This window comes from Staurois parvus, unplaced genomic scaffold (genome assembly GCF_062004578.1).
Source record: "Staurois parvus isolate SC_StPar_1 unplaced genomic scaffold, SC_StPar_1.0 ptg000117l, whole genome shotgun sequence".
Lineage (NCBI taxonomy): Eukaryota > Metazoa > Chordata > Amphibia > Anura > Ranidae > Staurois > Staurois parvus.
The window spans coordinates 370503-392993 of record NW_028317913.1 but is presented as its reverse complement, the minus strand read 5'-3'; the positions used below and the strand labels follow the sequence as shown (position 1 = coordinate 392993).

The window sequence follows — 22491 nt, the reverse complement described above, 5'->3', positions numbered from 1 at the left end:
AGGTGTGATTTTGGCCCATTCTCCAACACAAACAGTTTTCGATCTTGAAGGTTCCGTGGGCTTCTTCTATGATCTTTAGTTCTTTCCATAGATTTTCTATTGGATTCAATGTTTCAGATCATTGTCTTGCTGAAATGTCCACCCTCATTTCATCTTCATCATCCTGGTAGATGGCAGCAGATTATTATCAAGAATGTCTTTGTATGTTTTTCCATTCGTCCTTCCTTCGATAGCATGAAGTTTCCCAGAACTGTATGAAAAACAGCCCCACACCATGATCCCACCCCCAAACTTCACTGTTGGTATGGTGTTTTTGGGGTGTCATTTGACCTCCAAGCATGGAGTGTATTATGGCATCCAAAGAGTTCAATTTTGGTCTCATCTGACCAGACTATATTCTCTCAGTATTTCACAGGCTTGTCTAAATGTTGTGCAGCAAACTTGAAACGAGCTTCAACATGCTTTTTTATCAGCAATGGAGTCTTGCATGGTAAGCGTGCATACAGGTTATGGAAGTTGAGTTCATTACTTATTGTTTTCTTTGAAACAATTGTACCTGCTAATTCCAGGTCTGAAGCTCTCCACAAGTGGTCCATGAGTCTTAGACAACTCTTCTGATAATTCTTTTCATTCCTCTGTCAGAAATCTTGCGAAGAGCACCTGGTCATGGCCGGTTTATGGTGAAACAATGTTCTTTCCACTTCCGGATTATGGCCCCAACAGTTCTCTCTCTCTCTCTCTCTCTCTCTCTCTCTCTCTCTCTCTCTCTCTCGAGAGAGCATTCAGAAGTTTAGAAAGCCTTTTCTAACCAATGCCATCAGTAAGTTTTGCAACAATAAGGTTGCAAAGGTCTTGAGAGAGCTCTTTGCTTTTACCCATCATGAGATGTTTGTTGTGTGACACTTTGGTAATGAGACACCTTTTTATAGGCCATCAGTTGAGACGGAACCAGCTGATATTAATTTGCACTGACATGCAAATAGCTTGGCAGGATAGCTTTCTAATTACTGAAGATTTCAGCTGGTGTCTTGGCTTTCCATGTCTTTTTGCACATCCCTTTCTTCATGTGTTCAATACTTTTTCCCTGTGTCGTTTCATTTTATTATGCAGTTGAGACTGAACCAGCTGATATTAATTTGCACTGACATAGGGCAGGATAGCTTTCTAATTACTGATAGATTTCAGCTGGTGTCTTGGCTTTCCATGTCTTTTTGCACATCCCTTTCTTCATGTCTACTTTTTCCCTGTGTCATTTCATTTTATTATGCATAACTTAATTTATCAACTTCAACATGTGGTGAAAATTTCATGGCAGTAAACCTTTAGAAATATATTTACCTAGAAAAATGGTGACATGTTCAATACTTATTTTACCCGCTGTATTGTCTAAATAAAAGAGGCATCTGTATTCTCACTTGAATCTCTATGTGTTTTGCTATTTCTTTCAGATCTGTGCAGCAATAGAGCATGAACTTTTGCTTCTGCACAGGAGCTTTCTGTAATAAAGCTGAACTTCAAGCAAATTAAAATACTATCCTTGCAGTAAAGCTCCCCCTGTACTGAATGGGTTAAATGCTTGTTAGCACTTTAACTTACTCTATCCTTTGCTCCGGACTGTTCCCCGAAGCTGCTTCTCTTTGGCGTTCAGTCTGCTGGTCGCATTCTGAGATCATCACACACAATGCAGGGGCAGCAGGGTCCGATGGCCCACCCACAACCAACAGAGCCCAAAGGTGAGGGCAGCTAGGGCCTGCCCACAACCAATAGTGTTGGAGAGAAGAGGCGATTACTGGATGCCAGTGGAGCGAGTGATTATGTAAATAATAGTTCTCTGTAATGGTAGCAAAGCCATATTTTTCAATTTCCCATAATGTCTTACACAGTCAAATCAGGCTGATAGTGAGAGCCTGCATTGTAAACCTATCCAGCTCAGCTGTACCTTTCATTCAAATATGGTTAAAGGGACTTTAAGGCTTTTGGCTGTCATTCTTGCTTTTATATCAACACTGCTGTGTTCAGTGTCTTCAGTCACTGACCCAGAAAAAGTGTGAAGAGAAGTAGCTATGCCACTTTTCTGGAAGAACGGTCTGGATAAAAGCGCACAGATGTGTCCCAAAGGAAATAAGTGAATGGTATATGTCAACTATGATTGGTGGGGAAAAAACTCACTGCTGCCATGGTAAAAACACATCGGTTTGTGGGAGGTATGAACAGGAGCCAGGCGCTGTGTAGTTTTGTGATAGAAATAATACACCTTGACAAAGCGCATGCGCGCGAAACATGTTGTCCCAGCAACCGGCCTCTTCCTTCTAAAGCTGCGGCTCCAGCAAGAGTTCCCCCCCCTCCGTCTCTCCACATCGTGGTGACGTCATCCAGGACGCTGGGACGTCGGGTAAACGTGGTCCCTGCACTGACAGGCATTCTACTCCACTGCTTCCCTCTGAGCGGACGGGCCGTTCATCTTGGAACCTGGCTTCCTAAAGCCACAGGCTGGTTATTTATTGTTTTACCATATGATTTATTAAAGGCACACCTCCATACAAGGTGTATTATTTCTATCACAAAACTACACAGTGCCTGGCTCCTGTTCATACATGCCACTTTTCTGACCTTCATTTACAGCATGCTTGTTCTGGGACTGTGACTGAAACATACTGAAGTCAGACCAGCCAGGGAACTAGAAACTTTGAGAGAGGCCAGCAGTGGCAGCTTCTCTCATGACACAATAACCTAAAAGCACTGAGAAATGAATTAGAAGGAGTTTAGGCTTACAGAAGAGAAGGACAAAGAGAACCTCATTTGAGGGGAGATGCTCTAAATAGTGCAATAATTAGGCTCTAGGTGGTAAGGTAACGGACTCTGTTCATTTGAATGGCACATGTCCATAGAGTCATCATTGCCGTACAGTCTCTGCATTCACAGCATCACTGTGCATGTGCTGCAACTGATGAATATCTCCTAAACGACTTACATTTAGGAGATTCACTGCACCTACAGTAAGCCTTTTTATAAGCTTACTTGTAGGTACAAGTCAAGAAACTCACTTTATTACTTTTTTAAATCCAATGAGGTGCATGCTACCTCTTGGACTTCTCTCTATTATTTACTTCTGGCAGGTTTATGGAGCTCCAGGAAGACAGTTATCCCTATAGTTCCAGGAGCTCCAACACTGGAACTTCTGGTCTCAGCTACTTCAGCTGCAGAGTCGATGCAGCTGCTATGCCCAAATCACCCCTCCCCTGCACAATCATAGAAGCCTTTGTATTATGCAAACTCATTCACAAAATACAAAGGCTTCAGTGAATAGGCAGCAGAGGGGAGCGGCAGGCAGAGCTGCTATGTGTGCTTCTCCCCTTTCAGGGCCTTGCATATCTCCTCTGGGAGCACCATAAACCTATCAGATGTTAAATAAGAGAGCTAAGTCCAGGAGGTGGCATGCACCTCATTGTTCCTAACTCATAGTATGCCTGCACATTTTACAAAGTTTCTGAATTCAGCTTTTATTGTTCGACTAAAGTTTCACTTTTACATTTGTGGAAAAGGAATCTACCATACTATGTTGAAACGTCTGCTTTAAAATTTGTAGTAAATTAGAAGTGCCATAGGCTATGTGTTGTAATCATCTTGAGAACCCCCAATCTGAATTACTTGTGTCTGATTGTACAGTGCAACAACTGCAATCTTTAGAATATCTGAAGCCAAAATGTTTTCTTTGTTCTTGGATAGAGAGATTGTAGTCTCTGAACCTGTTAGGAAAATTCTGTACTTGTCATAGTAACCAATACCATAGTCATCGGATATAAGAGTGAAAGAAATTCCAAACTTAGTCTAAGAGTTGACTAACTTAAACTTGGAAACATTTCTTCCTGACTACTGGGAAGGGAAAGCAAAAAAACCCATGAGTTTTAACAATTAACAGATATTTCATTTTAATTTTAAATGTACTTTATTTGTGCTGCTTTCTCACCTCGGCAAGAATGTCTTCCTGCCCCCTGTGTGCAAACAGTTGTGCTGTAGTGCTTGGGTATCAAGGGAGCCCAGCATTTGCGCATGAGCTGGAACAATCAGGTATCTGCGCAAGTGCAAAGACTGCTACTATGGTAGTCCTAAGCGATCACATGGTAAAGAACCAATGTCATTGGTTCTTTACCCTGATCAGCTATGAGCTGTGTCCAAGGGATGAGCTGAGCTGTGCACCCTCAGGGGCATGGACGAGACCAGGAGGACGTCATATGACGTCCACCTGGAAGGACAAAAGGTTCGTCCAGCCATCAATCTGCTATAGGCTGGGCTAGAACAAGTTAAAAAGACATATGGACAAAGGTTTTTTGGGGTCACAGATGCCTGACCTGTAGCCGGTCGCTGGTACTGTGCCGCTGGGAGCCTTAGCCAGCCACTCCTGTCCCCTTCATAGCCTTGCACTCCAGTGAGCACTGGAAGGGCAGAACAGAGTCACTGATCTTTGCTCAGTTACCAAAAACTGAACAATGAATGATCATGTAATTGCTCAGTTCTCGGTCTTAAAGCCAGCAGGGGACCTGAAGGCCAAAGCCTGTGGGTAAATTTGCACGTGTCATAATTATGGCACCCAAGGCAGGGGCAGAGACCATTGGGAGGAGGACTTTGCTTCTGGTGAAGTTCTGCTCTAAGATTTAAGTATTATAATTTGCAAATATATTTACACACACATTCCTGTCTAGTAATCAACAGAAAAACACTGCAGATATTTGTGTGCCCTAAACATCCTATTTTTGTCTAATAGGCATCATGAGCACAAGGGCAGATGTCACATACAAATTACACAAAGATCTTTTTTCTATAAATATATTGGTCCATTAATGTCTCCACTGTCCCAAGATTAGCATGCTATTAATAAAATCTGTCCAAAAATTCAGCGCAATACACTCACAAAACTAAGCGAGGACCCTGCTTTTTCTGAAAGAGGACAGCTTCTAACTAACAAAAACATGATTGTTTATGCTAGAATTAATGAGCACAATTAGTGATTAGGATAACTATCCCCAAGACAAAAAATGTAATATATTGCAGTTTACCATTCCTTAGATATAGCAGCTGCTTTAGTTTTAATTTTTCAGGCTAAAAACATTTTCAGTAAGAACAGAAAACATCACTGATATTTCCAGAAATACAACATCCTTGTTACTTCATGTAAATTGAACTAACCAAACAAACATTTCTTCCTTCTGTAAACTACTAATCCCATCATCAATCCTGCCCATAATGGAGATAAACAAAAGCAGATATGGTTGTAGTCCAGCTGGGGACTGGATGTGTGTTTTTGCAGTGTCACCAGGTGACAATAAACTGGAAAAAGCCAAAGAAAAGATCGGTTTAGGGGCTCATTCACACCTGCTTTGACCTCAACACACATTAAAAAATGGAACTTTATTCAGAATATTAAGTCTTTCTAAATCACTTCAGGCTTGCCCCTTTTGCAGGTATAGCTATGTAAGACATTAAAAATAAGTGCCTATGCTGCTTAAAATCCAGTAATACACCATCTCGTCCTCTTCTGCACATGCTCAGTTGCTCTTTATTTTTAGGCTGAATTTGTAGAGGCTGATCTGATGACAGTCTTACAGCAGAACTAAACCCTCCTATACTTTACAGTTAAGGAAGCTGCTTCTGTTTGATCTGTAACTGCCATACTGCTGCACATGTGATCGGTTATGACAAAAGCCATTTGGTTTGACAATTTGGTAGAGGACACAAGTAAATGTCACAGTTAGCAATCCCAGCATTCCAGTAATATAACTGCTTTTTGAAACCGTTAAATCGATGGGTTTAGGTCCGCTTTATGATTCACTGCTGCTCAGGGGCTACAGTATGGGCTTCAGCAAAATGGGAGCCTCCAGCAAGAAGAAACAGGAGCAATGCAGGAGGCAATTTACAGAACACTCTGATTTTGGGAGAATAATTATTAATGTGAAATTTATGTTCCTTGCTAAAGAACATTACATTATTTCTTATCAAGTTGTTATGGGTAAAGTTCTGCTTTAAAGCGCCTACTGCTTCAGCATGCTTCGGTGATGCTTTTTTGAAGCTTTAATGAAGCTTGGGAGATGTCCTCTGTGTGTGTTGCTTTTCTATTTGTTTTAAAGGGGCCTAGTAAAACCCTGGCTCAGTAGTAACCCACTCAGCCACTCATATCCCCAGCTCTTTAGTACTCCTGTTCAAGATTGGTACCATTGTTCAGCAGATACCCTTCTCAGTAGTACCCCCAGCTCTATTGATGTCCCACTCAGTAGTACCACCTGCTTTGCTGAAGCCCAGCTCAGTAGTACTCCCCTGTTCGGATGATCCCCCACTCAGTAGTAACCCCCAGCTCTGCTGATCTGGTTTGCTGATCCTTTTCTCTCTGGTTCCCACTCACCTCCCGCTATATTGTTCCCATGCTGTGCACCACATGTGTCATTGCTAGTTTCTCCTGCTCTGGTTTGATAGCTTTGCTGATCCTTCACCGCTCAGTCCTCTCTCTCCAGTGCCCGCTCACCTTTCGCTTTAGCATTCCCAAGTTGTACACCATGTTTGCTCTCTGCTAGTTGCTCCTCTTTATTCTGGACCCCACTCACCTTACTGCTGATCCACGCTGCACACCAGATGTGATATCTACACCAGACACTTCCAGAATAAGTACATATGAACTGGAAGTGACTGCTGATGACGTCTTTCTGGTTTGCTTGCTGATCTCCCAATGCATCCTGGGATATTTCATACCTGCAATACCTCCAAAACAAAGCAAAGCTAAAGCTGAATAAAAGCTTCTCAAAAGCTGCAAGTGAGCTTTGTCATAGACTTCTATGGAGGCTTTGAAGATGCTTTGAAGCACCAAGAAAGCAACATAGGGTATAATTTTTGAAGCAAAACAAACAACATGTTAACAGGACTTTAAGCTACCCATTCTATTTGGTGACAAGTGCTTTGATTGGCATTCAGAGTGCTTTAAAAAAGCGTGTCCAATGCCAAATTTTGAAGCAAGTGTAAACGAGTCCTTAATCTGTGCAAGTAACCTATAGTTCTAGCTTATTGTATAATGCCAAATGGAAGTTGTTTTATGGGGCAAAGCTAAACAAAAGCTGTAACAAACAGTGAAAATGGGTCCTGCTATTGATTTTTTAACACAACACTAGTATAATGTTTATGCTGGCCATATACATGGTACTTTTCAGGCAATTTAAACCAATTTTCACTGAATTTTAATTGTAAAACTGAATAAATGGCTCAAGCGAATATATCACAGCTTGAACAGGAACTACTGGTGATAGGTTGCATTGGTCGATTTGAACACATCTGCGATTACAAGTGAACTAAAAGCACGTGGAAGCCTAAAAACTGCCTAATGACTTATTGTATAATAGACACTACAGCGTCAGGACTCACAGTCACTACAGCCCTCATTCATTTCAGCAAGCAACAGTACAATGCAATGATGTCCCACTGGAGGCGAAAGTAACCTCAGGCTTAAAGTGCACGTAAATCCAACAATGAACTTCTCTTATTTGATCCATTTTGGTATGTTAAAAATACCACTGAATGTGTTTGATTAGATCTGTTTATATGTGCAATATACAGGGTTTTCCAGTGTAATCTGCAGTCTTATCTTAAACAGTGTTATATGGAAGAGTGTTAGGACTACAGAATACCTCCTCCCTAAGTTTTGGACATGGGAAAAAGTGGAGGTGTTCCCTAGTCTAGCCAAAAATAAGATAAGATTTACAGAAATGTGTCATTAAATATTTCACTTAAATATTATCACTTTTAAAGTAATCTAGCAAACCTCTCTATAAATAATGAAAAGTAACTGTTGGTAGTACTGTTGTGACTCAACATTGTGTATTCTGCCTGGAAATGTCAACATGAACCAATATATGATATATTATACAAACTTTTTTTAAATGGGATATTGCATATTTGGATAGCTTGACTGACAGCCATCAATAGCTGACTGTCAAGGAAAGCACTACAGGCAGTTTCTCAAACATGACTCAATTATATGACACACTGACATATTGGACCAGATCAGGTGACACAAGTAAATGGCTTCCTTTAAATTGACTACTGCCTCTGGATTTAAAGAATGAAAAGCATTGTTTGATGGTATTTGGGAGCGGAAATAAGTAACTCTACTAACTTTAGAAACACCAGCAGGGCTGCGTAAATTGTACTGATTTATACTGCACCTTTCAGAAAGGTAATTCGTGTTTATTCACCATATATAATTTACATTAACCAATATATATATATATATATATATATATATATATATATATACACATACATACACACACACAGTATACATTTATATATAACTGAAAAACCGAGGGTTAACTGTCCATTCGTTAAAAAAGATAGAGTTTGGTTACTGTTTCATACAACACGGGCCCTGTAACTGTAGCCAAACTATACCTTTTTTTGTCTGATGGGCATTTAAATAAACCTTATGCATGCTGCAACACCCGGTTTTGGAACTTTGCTATATATTGAGCCTGGAAGGCAGGGGTCTGGTTGTGAGCATCAACTATAATAGTCACAGGTGCGGTCTACCCTGCTTTGAATCAATCGAGATATATATATATATATAAAAATATATATATATACACATACACACACACAGTGCTCAGCATAAATGAGTACACCCCTTTTGAAAAGTAAGATTTTAATCAATATCTCAAAAAACACATGAAGTCCTCATGCACACTGGACGTTTTTACAGCAGCTGTTTCTGGCTTTTGACATTTTTTCTACAGCCAGTAAACCCCCCAGCATGTTATCCTATGTGTCCATGCACACAGACTGTAATCAGCGTTTTTTGGCAGGGACCTTTTTTTGGCTGGAAAAAACCCCCCGAACTAGTGAGTTTCAAGAGGAGTTTTTTAGCTGGAAAAATGCTCTAACGCTGAAAAACATGGTAAAACGCTGCAAACGGGTGATTTTAGACCTTTTTTGAGCAAAAAAAAAATTATTTTTTTGGGTGAAAAAAAAAAAAACCCTAAAAACCGCAAACATGGAAAAACGCTGCTAAACGCGGCAAACTGCGAATACAAAAACGCTAAAAAAGCTGAAAAACTCACGTTTTTAACGTGACTTTACACAGCTAATGTTACCAGTGTTATCAAAACACCCAGTGTGCATGGAGCCGAACAATTTCCAAAATTTTGTCAAAACTGAGTTTTGTAGAACATTTGTTTAGCTCATTACATGAAAGTAAGGTAAGTAATATAACTTAGATTACAAAGTCTTCAGTATTACTCAAATTAGTTGATGCACAAATGAATACACCCCACAACAAAAACTACTCCATCAGGTATTTTGTATGACCTCCATGATTTGTGAGGACAGCACCAAGTCTTCTAGCCATGGAATGAGCATATTGCAATATCTATCTTTTTCCATTCTTCAAAAATTTTAGAGTCTGGATGCTGGATGGAGAGTGATGCTCAACTTGTCTCTTCAGAATTCCCCATAGGTGTTTAATTGGGTTCAGATCAGGAGACATACTTGGCTACTGAATCACTTTCGCCCTGTTCTTCTACAGAAATGAAACATTTGGTCTTACATGTGTGTTTTGGATCATTGTCATTTTGAAAAAGTGCACAACAACCATGGCACGGAGTGATGGTAGCATTTTCTCTTTCAATGTAAAGCAGTACATCTGTGAATTCATGATACCATCAATGAAATGCAGCTCCCCAACAACAGCAGCTCTCATGCAGCCCCACAGTAGGACACCATGTTTCACTGTAGGCGCCATGCAGTTTTCTTTGTATCACTTTTGTGACACCATACAGTTTTAAAGCCATCAGTTCCAAAAACATTTATCGTTGTCTCAAAACTCCAGAGTACAGAGTACCAGTACTCTTCTTTTTCAGCATGGGCCCTGGCAAATTCTAGGTGGGCTTTTTTGTGCATGGGCTTTAGGAGAGGTTTTCCTCGTGGAGGACACCCATGCATGCCATTCCTCTGCAGTGTATGCCGTATTGTGTCACGGGAAACAAACACCCCAGCTTGGCTTTCTACTTCTTTAGCTAACTGCAGTGAACTTGCATGGCGATTCTCTTCAACCCTTCTCATCAGAAGACGCTTCTGTTGAGGCGTTAACTTCCATGAACGGCTTGGACGTCTCTGTGAGATGGTTGCAGTTCCATATTTGTTCAATTTTTGTATCACTTTTGCTACAGTATTCTGACTGATAAGTAAAGCTTTTCTGATCTTCTTGTAGCCTTCACCTTTCTTGTGTAAAGAAATTATTTTCTTTCTCAGGCCTTGTGACATTTCTCTTCCATGTGGTGCCATGCCAAAGGGGTTTTCTTTGTTAAGTAATGCCCTTTTATAATCAACTGCCTGCTAAACACATGTTTAATGAATAATTAGACTCATCTTTGGTTGAAATCTTGTTGTTATGGATTTTGTTGTCTAAAATTTTGCTTTGTTCCTAAGACTTTCATTGGGGTGTATTCATTTTTGCAACATGCTCTTGAATTAATCTGTTAGGAAAAACACGTTTTTGTGTGTGCAAATTAACAAATCTTGTTTGCAATCAATGGCCCGCATTTGTGGGAATATTTTGTAGTACAGTGTCCCATAGCAAATGTTGATTCTGAAAAGAAAGTAGAAGTTTTCTAACAAATCTATTGGGGTGTACTTATTTATGCTGAGCACTGTCTGTGTGTGTATATATATATATATATATATATATATATATATATATATATATATATATATATATATATATATATACACATACATACATACATATATACACACACACACATATAAACACACACACACACCTTACTAGTGCCAAGAAAATATCCCACACACCATTACACCACCAGCCATTGACAAAAGGCAGGATGGATCATGCTTTCATGTTGTTTACATCAAATTCTGTCCCTACCATCTGAATGTCACATCAACCAGTCTGTCCATGCTCCTCTGACCTCAACAAGGCATTTTCATAAACAAAACTGACACTCACTGGATACTTTCTCTTTTTTGGACCATTCTCTGTAAACCCTAGAGATGGTTGTGCGTGAAAATCCCAGTAGATCAGCAATTTTTGAAATACTCAGATCAGCCAGTCTGGTTCCAACAACCATGCCACATTCAAAGTCACTTAAATCCCCTTTCTTCTGAGTAACCTCTAAAAGAGAATTATCTTGAAACCAAGCACACAACCATCTTCATTTTCTTGTGCTTCGAATTAGAGCCAAGGATACTGGAAACTATAGTGATTTAGTAAGTTCAGAAGATGAATGACAGAATATAAATATAAAAATATAAATGGCAAAATATAAATTAGCTAGACTATGTCCACTAAATTATCCTACATTTTCTATTTTGACTTGAAGATATATTTAAAAGAACAATGCACATGAAACGCAAAAACAGCACAGATGGCAAATGTATAATTTGCAAAAAAAAAGATCCAGACATGAACTGCATTATGTTGTTGCTGCTCTTATCAACTGTTAAGCAGTAACAAATGCTCTAATTGACAGAAGATGACAATATAATTGAAGAGCAGTCACTTGCCACTTGTATGGTCCCCTTTGCATTCATTTGAGCAGAGGGCACAGGGGTTATCAGAGAACTGTGGTGTCGAGCAGGAAAGAAATTTGCAGGAAGCAAGTTGCATGTTCCATGTTGCTGTCATGCTCAACTCTGCAGAGTGATGACAGCACATACAACTACACAATACCACAGACTAATTACATTTGAGAAATCAGGAATGGTATACCACTAGTGAAAGGATGTAAACTAAGAAAGCAATAGCCAGATTGTGTTTCCTCTCATTTTACCCCAAATTCACTGCACCGGAATGGTAGTTGCTGGTTTCAGCTTCACCACAATGGCTGCCAGAAAAGGCTTTATACCACAGATGGCAAAGTTCACAGAACAAGAGAAGCTTGCTTGATTAGTGGAAGTCATGCCCAAAATGTTTTTTTTTTTTTTTTTTTAAATTGCTAAATCTAGTATTTCAAGAGAACTCATCATCACACTTGAAAAGACAGTGCTTTATAATTATGCAATCTTTAAAATGCACCCCTAAATGTACACAGAGTAAGCATCAGCATATTTCACAACTAATACAGATAAAAAAATTTTTTGTAACAGAAGCAGAACTCAGCAGACAGACAACTTCTTGGCAAACAAAGTGGGTTCATTATTATGTTTTAGTTGAAGTTTAAATAAGGCTCTAGGCTTTAGCTCGAGGACCAACGAAAGACATTATCAGTGTAACATTCCGTTCAGTAAGGGGCTGTTAAGGTAAGCAAAAGTTTGATGCAATGTAAAAGCCTTTGAGATTACAAAAAAAAACCCTGTGTTTTGGACAAAATCATATAAATGTTACAGAAATTATACAGTATGATAATTTAATAGGAAACGTTAACTAGAACTCCAGCTAAAACTTTGGCTTTAGTAAGGAAAAGTCATAACACTGATGGCTTCTCAATCTGCGTTTACATATACATGCACATATAGTGTATTTCCCTGAATTCACAGGTAAACCCTGAAGTTACTAGCATTTCCACAAATACAGCCGTGCTCAGCCATCTACTGAACGTGGCACCTGCGGCTCCCCAGGCACAGGAAAGCACAGTGAATTTCATGCTTGAGGGCTTTGCAGCCGCTAGATGTCTATGTGCATGAGGCCTTCGTTGGTTTCTAACGGTTTAGAAATACCTGCTGTTTGTTTACAAAGGACAGCAGGTTCCCAAGTCTCCTTTGCTACAAAAATAAAGGGTTGTGATTCAGTGCCTTCATTGTAAAATTTTAAGATGAATTTCTCCTCAGTGCTTATAGCTACAAAGGCATATAAAAACTTGTTTTATTGTTCCCTTACTGCTTGTTCAGAATATTTGCTCTAATGTGTATAGCCTGAGCACGGGTTCTCTTTAAATTTAAAGAGAAAAGGGGAAAGCATCAGTTACTAATCTCTACACAAGGCTCAGTTCACACCCGTACGGCTGCAGAAACGTGGGGAAAGAAGTCTCTCTTTTTAAAATCGTGACAGACAGAACCAAATTATGCTAAGTTTCCATGAGGCATGAGAGCATTACATGTGTAAATATTTGCCATCACACCACAGATCTTCAAATAAGTCCAAATGCTATTTTATTGAAGAGAGATCACATTGCAAAAAATTTGCAAAGTTTCAGAGCCACGCAGGGCCCCTTCGTCAGACATGCTTGGAGAAGGGGCCCTGCGTGGCTCAGAAACACTGCACCCCAGATGAGGGGGCATACTGATGCCTAAACATGTTTTACCTAATGCAAAGAAACGCATTAAAGTGGAATGTCACCCATATCAACTTGCTAAAAAAAAAAGTAATATTCTTTAGCAAGGTACATACATTCCACATGAATAATTATACTACCAAAATAAGTGTGTGCTTTAAATTGCCTCCAGCCTTGCTCCTGTTTCTTCTTGCTGGAGGCTGCCATTCTGCTAAAGCCCAGAGCCCCTGAGCAGCAGCAATAAATCTTCAGGCTGTCAGCAGATCAGCCTCTACATTTTTGGCATGGTGCTGAAAAATATAGAACAACTGAGCATGTGCAGTGCAGGGTGAGATAGTGTAATACTGGATTTTAAACAGTAGAAGCACCTATTTTTAATACTTTACATAGCTATATCTGCAAAAGGGGCCACCATGAAGTGATCTAATCTAGCAGTACTTAATTTTCTGATTAAAGTTCCCCTTTAAAGGAAAAAAATGTTTAGGCTTTATAACTGCTATAATTTATGTACTGCTATTTATCCCGCTGTCTATTATCTCATGGATTACAGTAGGACCACATTACATATAGGCACCTTGACATAATGTGAAGCATATGTATACAGCCTAGTTTTTAATGCTCCTCAAACGCCTATGCATATTATACTATGGACACATTATCAAAACATGAAGTGCTAGCGCCGCTTCAAAATTAAAGCCTCATGTCGAGTCTGGAGCAGTTTCAAGCCTTTCAATGCCTCCCATTCAAGTCTATGGTGGTGATCTGCAAACGCACTGGAAGGGGTTTGCAGTGCAGTTGTGACACATTAATAACATTACAGTTAATTATAGGCATTTGTGGTGAGGTTGAAACCCTTGTAAAACACTTATAAAACACTTCAAAACTGCGCATAGGGCATTTGGAGAGTGTTTTTAAGGCTTGTAAAACGCAAGTCTAACATCCATACTAATGCTATAGGAGCATTTGTAAGAGGTAGACAGTTAGTCAACTGAACAAAGTGGGACTTCTGCTTTTAAATTTGGAAAAAGATTAAACAGGTACTACATGCTGAGTGCTAGGTGTGCAGAAACTTATTTTTGAGTAGAGTGCAGTAAGAACCTCTGTACTGATGTATGATCTATCCTGCAAAGATCTCCAACCCTCTATCAGCTTTTTTGCTGTCTATGCCCTTGCTGCAGAGATAAGCTCATGCCTCCCATTCCACAGCCACACATATACAAGAAGCAAGTATTAATGCAGCTGGGGGGGGGCGGGGGGCGCTACGATGGGATACATCTGAACATACCTGAGCTCATCCTTGCCTTGCTGGAGATTTATTATCTGGGTGACAACCTTAATGTCAGGACATACTGTAAAGTTGTTAGGAAAAGAAAACCAGACATGAGTATAAAAAAAAATGGCGGCTGCGATAGGTAATCTTTCAGAAAATGCTAGTTCTTGCCTATTAAGCTGTTCCTCTTGGTTCAATATTTTGAGTGCATGACCTGGAACTAGAACGTTTTAGATTTGCATACTAGTTCTGGGTCAGTGCCTTAGAAAGCACTAAAACCAGAGGTTAGCATAACAACCAGGCAACTAGCATTTAGAAGGTAATAAGCAACAACAGCCACCCCCACATCATTATAGGTTTACTAGAACCAAATTACACCCTCCTGGTTTTAAACTGATGAAGTGTCTGTCATTTCATCCATACTTCCCTTTTGTCTATCTAATATTTCAAAGTAAAAAAAAAAAAAAATCCTGTTCAGCTTATGGTAGGGCATAGCCCTCTACTTACTGCTCTTACCTTTTTGTTGTTTTCTTTAATATCTTGAGGATTCAGAGACTTGTAGTCACTGAAGGAGAAAATGGCAAAGTGGGTACATACAAAATTTGACTTTGAAAAAATAGTATATATATTTAAACAAGTTCAGTCTAAAAATAATAATAAAAACAGATACAATAAAATTGTATGGCAAGTAATTTTTCAGGAATTCAATCAACAAAACTAATAGCGTGGAAAATTAAAAACAGGCAAAAATATATTAATAAATACTATGGCTATGGCTGTTTCAGCGCCTACAGCTTTTTAGTCTAAAATAGGAGGCAAGGACCAGGGACGAGCTTTGACAGCCAAATTTGCCATGTGGTAATCCCTTGTCGTCAGCGTTCAAAGACCTACAGGCTTATTTCTCTCATCTCATTTCAACACGAACAAAATTTTTAATAGCATCTTGAGGTCAGTAGTTTCTATAGGATTAAGGAAGAAAAATTATAAATGAGATGGGAGCCTAAAATGAAAGGGGGACATTGACAGTTGCATTGTAGGCTGTTAACACTTTCTCAACCAGCATTCCACATTCCATGCTACAAACGGTATAAAGACCTCCCAAAACTTTCTGACAGATCTGAAATTGTAAGGCAGGGCAGTGAAATGATCAACTTTCCAAACAGTATACATGAACTTTCTTGTTCCAGTAAGGTTCTTCATGTTTTGATTGTGCCAATAGAAAATATTCATGTTATATTGCCATGAGGAATAAGAGACACCACCAAGGGCTGATTAACTATTACTAAAGAGACAGGCAGTACAAGCACATTTAAAGTAGAACTGAAGCTAAAAAAAAAGTTTATTTTTTTAAGTTTTTCTTTTAATATTTTTTAATGTTAGCTAGAAAGGGGAAGGGTTTGATAAGTTTTTGCGGCTGTTTTTATCCCCTTTTGGTAGATTTACCCTAACTTTCTGTCCTGGTGGCACCAAACGTTACTACGCTAAAAAAGGCGACATCAACAAAAATCTGATAGAGATCCTTCTCCACTCTAGCACAAGGTGTTTTAATCACTGTAGTTCTTTTGGAAAGATTTTCCCTAATTTTCTTACTCATGGCATCAGTTCCCTGAAAAAAAGAAAACCTCCTCAGTAGGAAAACAGACAGCTGTAAAAAAAAATAAAAAAATAAAAAAATAAAAATAAATGACAGTGGTTCTACACCTTTCCTACTCTATCCAAAATGTAAAAACAAATGTTTTGGCGTAAGTGTGACTCTAGAACTACATGTGCACTTGGCACTAAACCCTTGTGCATGAGATTCCAGTGTTTTTGTATGGGCAGAAGGCACAGGTATACTGCCCAACCCCAATGACACCAGCCTGTAAAACTCTAGGTTTTAGGCTGAAACTTGCTGTAGCTGGATAGTGCACTAAGTGGTACTAAGGTTTAGGGCAGTATGCGCCCAGGTACAAATCCCAGAATTCTACCTGAGTGCATAGTGTCCTAAATATTGGTACCACTTGGTGCACTATCCAGCCTTAGCAGCTTTCAGCCTCTCATAGACTTATACAGGCTACCAGTAGCAGGGCCGGACGATGAATCTGTTCCTTCCGCTCACACAGAAAAGCTAGAATCTTATGAACAAGGGCTAACGCCTAGTGTGCATGAGGTCTAAACAGAAACTTTAATGGATTGTGAACCTCTTACAAAAAAAAAAAAAAAAATGCATATCCCTCTATAGTGTGTACTTTCTTCAAGCACACAGGTGGTGATTGACAGCCTTAGTTATGCTCATTTCCCTATGACACCATGTAGAGGGGGGGTGTATCCATTCCCTTCACAAAGGTCTCAGAATACACTCAGCTACCTGCTCTATACTGTGCTGTGTGTGACATCAGATCTCTGCCCTCTGCCTTCTGAAGCTCAGAAATGTTGTGTAAAAGGCATTAAACAGGAGAGTGCAGAAAGGTTCTCACTCCATCTACAAGAGAGAGAGGAATTAAGAGACACAGAAGGGGGAGCCATTCCCTTACAAGAGGATTTAGGGTACAGCAGGGTAAGATAGGGGTAGGTGTGGGATGGGCGAGGAAAAGAATGGAGCAATTTTTTCATACAAGTTCTCACATGACCAATTTATATTGAACTGACACATTCTAGGTTTGTTTGAAAGCATTTGCATTTTCCTAATATGCTATTGTTGACTGTCTTGCAAATGTAAACCATACAGGTGCATATCGCACAGCAGAGTGGAAGGGGGCTGTCCCAACATCCCTTCCTACTACAACTCCCTAAGGCCCTGTTCATATTATGCAATTTGGAATCAGGGGCAGAATATCGGTGATTCTGCCCACAATATCAAATCATGGCAAAAAGGGTAATACACGTATGGGTGCCATTATTCTTAATGGCACCCCAAGTGTGGTGTGATTCTGCCTGGATTGCTGCACGACAATTGTGGCAAAACGCTCCTTTAAAAATCACACTAACTTTGTAGCCCAAAAAGGAGCTGTAGCTTCTTTTGGGCGACAGACGAGCATAGGGCAGCCCAATTAAGTGAATGTGCGATAAATGGAATTGCGAGAATTGTGAGCAGGGACGCTCATTCCCACTACGTGATATGTAAATGGGGCCTTACTTATTCAGCTATGTGTTTAATTTGATATCCTGATATTGTGGTCTATTGAGTGTAATCATATGAAAGTTTGATGAAGAACCGTAATGCAATTTTAAGAGTATATGCATTTACACATATTGCAGTGATGAACAAAAATGCATGTTATGCTGAAAGAATTAATTTCAATATATTTGAACAGCAAACTGTAGATCAACACAACCAAAGCAGTGTGTGCTGGAATTTTTTCCAACATACTGCACTCATGGAAACGGACTACATTTTGAATGTTTGGATGTCAATAAATTTTGCCTGCACTGTAAAATGTCAAAAAATCATGCAAACCCATGTGCAGGAAACTAGGCGCCAGTGAGACGATTTGGAAGCTTTCTAGGGAGACAGATCACAGAAGTGTGTATACTTACATCAAGTCTGGTCTAAAGTAGTGTAATATTGCACAAAATGCCAAGCCATTCCTCCATGAAGTGGTGAAATTCGTTATTTTAACACCTCGGTAGGTTTTTGTTACTTCCTTGCACCATGCGAGTAGTGACTGACTAGCATTGGGTAGTCTTCCCAGAATTGGGCTTGGTAAAGGGCTTGGCTGGAAAAAAAAAAACACACAAACACATCAGAACCTGAATTAAACTTAATAAAAAACCTTAATCAAACATAAATAAAGAATAATATATAACATATACATAAAGAACAACAGCTAGAAATGTTTGTCCTTTATGGTGCTAGATAACCAAATTATACAGACAAGTTCCATCATAAAAATTAACACAGAAACAATCAGAAACCTTAATTAATTATCAGACCATGTAATAATGATCTGACCATCTAAACAATTCTTTTATCAGAGACCTTTTGGTCACAGATGTCAACTAATGTCTATGGCTACCTCAAAGGAATATTTTAAACTAAAATAATAAATGCATTAGCATTTGCCCCAAAGCAAATACACTAGTATGCACAATTGAGCATACTAGTATACCAATATACTAGCATACTAGCTTCCTTATTATTATTTTTTCTTGCATCGTCCCTTGTGAAGATTATTACTGTTATGAATATTTTAGTATTAAAAGCCTAAGTTTACCTAAAAAGAATACAAAATAAGCACAAGGGCCACGACTTATCTTCAGTGTGATATGTCCCTTGTGCTTCTGTCCTCTAGTTCAGCAGTAATCTTCCTCCTCTGATGGACCCTATCCAAACCCCATAATCTTCAGGTGTGGCCGGGGTTAATAGAACTGAGGAGTTGTCCCAGGCACTCATCAAGAGTGCTCGATTATGGCTGCCCTTTTCGCTAGGATCTATGAATGGGATGAGCAGATGACTGAAAGGTTCGCTCCCCTCCATTTATAGATAAAGTTTGACTTTACGTTTAAGTGGCATATGGTAGTCCCATGTACCAATAGACACCTTAGACTCAAATGAGACTCATTACAAGCTCAGTTTCAAAAACAACAATTCAGCCACATATAGTTCAGGAAAAGGGACTTTCCACAAAAGTTTGCCAAACAGGAACAAGGATTTACAGTACACCATTTGTTTCAACGACATGCTAACTGGGAGAATAGGATGCTCTCACCGAAAGAGAAGAGTTTGCTAGTCTAGGAAAAGATGATAAAAGCTTGGATTCCAAATGAAGAGTGTAATAGTGGACTTCTGATATGGACAAGTTGGGATAGAATAGCAAAGGAGCCTGTATCCCCCAGGCAAATGTAAATACCTGTGATCACTGGCTGCAATGCACGGTTAAAGCATGCATGGCAAACGAATTGTGGAAGTGAACAGGTCATATGACAAATGTCAAATGTCATCAACTTTTTTGTTAACAAACATGTCATACGTACCTGCCCTGTGCAATGGTTTTGCACAGAACAGTCCAGACCGACCTTTTCTTGGGTCCCCGCCGGCGCTCCAGGTCCCTCCCTTCTTCTGAGTGCCCCCAGAGCAGTTTGCTCTGGGGGCACTTGCGCGTGCTTGCTCCCAAGCCGCCTATGTGTGTCTAACAGACAGAGCGTGGCTTGTCCCCGTCCCCTCTTCAATGACAGCAGCGGGAGCCAATGCCAGGTGGGAGGTATAAAGAGGGGTGGGGGGCTAAAAGGGAAGCTGCCCACTGACAGTTTTTTACCTTCATACATATAAAACATAAGGATAAAAAACTTTCAGCCCACTATTTTTTTTTTAAACCCCCTTCTATAGCATATTGCTGAGCAAAATTCTTGGAAGGGACAAAGATATTCTTAGAAGGCCAGTCATCATACAATATGGGCTATTAAAGTGAACTAATGCTGGTGATCTACGGCAAGGTCAACGCAGGGTGAGCTAGGTAAAAGCACATTCATACTGCTGAGATAAGGATAGAAATTGTATCCTTAAGTGTGGGAGATATATCAGTGGACTGAACTTCATATACTGAACCCTCTGAACTGGATGAAGTATCAGCCTCATCCTCCTCTTCATGAAATGCAGAAGCAGCTAGAGAAAGACCAGAGATGGATTCTAGGTAAGAGGGAGAGGGGGCCTGCTTGTGGCCCATACAGTCTGAGGCCTCTATCAGGCTAAAAAGCCCCCTGTAAATTCTGACATTGTGGCAGAAAATTAATTTCCTGATCAGTAGGCGGAGGGGGTGCCCCGGAAGGAGTTTCCTATGAGGATGGTAGGGAACATCAGTGTGGTCTTCATATTTAGGGGAAATACTGAAGGCTCCTTTGGACAAAAATAATAAATGCACATTTTTTTACCTGCAAAAAAATGTGCATTTATTATTTTTGTCTAAAATGTGAACTTATCCTTTAACGTAGAACTATGAAATCACACGTGATGTAGGCTACCATAGCAGTAAGATCAGGTTTTCTGATTTTCCAAGTCCCCCCTGGAACATTTGCAATTTTGTCTGTTGATCCTACTAGTAGAGACATTTTTTTAAGCACTTTCTCTGGTAAGGTGACAATTCTCTTACTTTTGCAGTTAAATCACAGCAGTAATGTCACCTTTGCTGCTGCAGTAGCTGCTGTTGGCAATGTGAGTTTTCCTATCAGTGAATAATCATGTCTAGGTCTGCCCTTTAGATGAACATATGTCTCTCTCTGCAGAAGCTTAGGTAAACAAAGCTCCCAACTGTCCCTTATTGCCACGGACTGTCCCTGATCCGGAACAAAGTCCCCCTGTCCCCCTCATTTGTTCCGCATTTTGGTCTGATCTATATAGTTGTATATAAAATGCAATTTTTATCTTTAAAAAAGTGTTTCCCAGTGCTAAACCTTTCATCCATTTTCTAAATTGTTGCATTTGTAATTTTCAAAGGCCAGCATGAAGGAATAGTAGTGGTAAAAACAAGCACCTGTGGGTTTAACTAATCATGATATTTTTGAATAATTCTCCTATAAGGGGGCTTGGCAGGGTGTGTGTCCTATGCCTACATACTTTTGCTAATAGGTGTCCCTCGTTCCCATCTCAAAAAGTTAGGAGGTATGGGTAAAGTATGTCCCAGCTGCATTAAAAAAAGAGGTATACTAGTTTTCTTTTTAAACATTTAACATACCACCTTGCCTTACAAATGCCTATTTGGATTGACTTGTTTTGTCCTGTGTGGCGAAGAACAACTTTTGTTAAAGCCTATATTTTTGAACAAGAAGACAGGACAATTTTTACAGTGAGGAACATGTGTTATAGTAGGACGACTGCTACCTGACCTTCACCCCCAATTGCAACCTTTTGAAGTCAGTAAGAGCTGTCAGTTAATAGACGCATAGTTAGGAGGCCACATGCAGTCTTAGCCTTTGGCATGCTTCTTCTGATGGATTCAGCCATGTATGGCGGCTCTAGACTTCTGTCTAGGCAAAAAATGGTGCCGGGTGAAACAGCTTGATTGTAATTTAGACACTTGAGGCACTATAAAGAGCTGGCGAAGTGAAACACACCCTTCCCAAAATGAAGTCATGTAAAATTATCTTCTCAGTTACAATGGAAAAAATGACAGTTGTAAATAAAAGAGTTTCTTCAACATTCTACTGTCTCTTTGATGACAACACTGAAAGTGGAAATGACATTTCACAAACGGCGCCTTTAGGTTTACAAGTGTGTTATACCTGACAACATTGCTGCCTAGGATTTTAACCCCCTGCTGTCATATGAAACTAGAAGAGAATCTCATGTTTCAGCTGAAACAGAATATGTACAAAGTTTAAACAGAACATATATTTATAACTTTCTAATGAAAGCCACAAAGTACATAAAGTTGTAAAATACATTTATTTGCATAGGATAGAGGACAAATCCCAAGTCAGGTAGGTCTTGCTCAAACTTTCCTAATGCTGCTGCAACTCCCCCTAAATGCATTGAGAAACAAAACAAAAAGCAAGGCTAAACTTTATGTTTAATCTGAGTTGCTATGGGTAGCACTCATTCTTTGATTATTAACAGGACCGTGCTGACTTCAAAACTTGTATGATTTTACATTTATACACCTTTAATTTAAAGGGAACCTGTCTGCCTTTTTAAATTAAAGTTCTTTCTGAAAGCAAGCACAACAAAGAGCATGTTACATTTGTTAGCCAGTATATTCTGAGTGCTACTTTGATCTCGTTTTGCTTTTCAAAGTTAAAATAGAAAATTAATTCTCTGTTTTAGGATACATTTAGGGTACCTACATTCAGAACAATCTATCATACAGTTTGATGAACATGACATATAACAATTTAAATGATAGGCTAAGTGGTTAGTACTTTTGCCTGGCAGCACTAGGGTCGTTGGTCTGAATCCCAACCACGGCACTACCTGCATAGATTTGCATATTTTCCCTGTGCCTGCATGGGTTTCTTCCGGGTACTCTGGTTCCCTCTCACACTCCAAGG

The 22491-nt window shown here is 39.6% G+C and overlaps 1 protein-coding gene across 7 annotated transcripts in view; it reads right to left on the bottom strand.

Moving 5' to 3' along the window:
• Window positions 1–22491, bottom strand: part of EHBP1 (EH domain binding protein 1) — a 547128-nt gene that overhangs the window by 239976 nt on the left and 284661 nt on the right. For all 7 annotated transcript variants that reach the window (XM_089671985.1, XM_089671988.1, XM_089671986.1 and 4 more), the window contains 2 exons: window positions 18049–18227; window positions 15049–15097 (listed from right to left, as the gene is read on the bottom strand). In XM_089671985.1, coding sequence (XP_089528111.1) covers window positions 15049–15097; window positions 18049–18227 — 228 coding nt within the window. The remainder of the gene's footprint in view (window positions 1–15048; window positions 15098–18048; window positions 18228–22491) is intronic.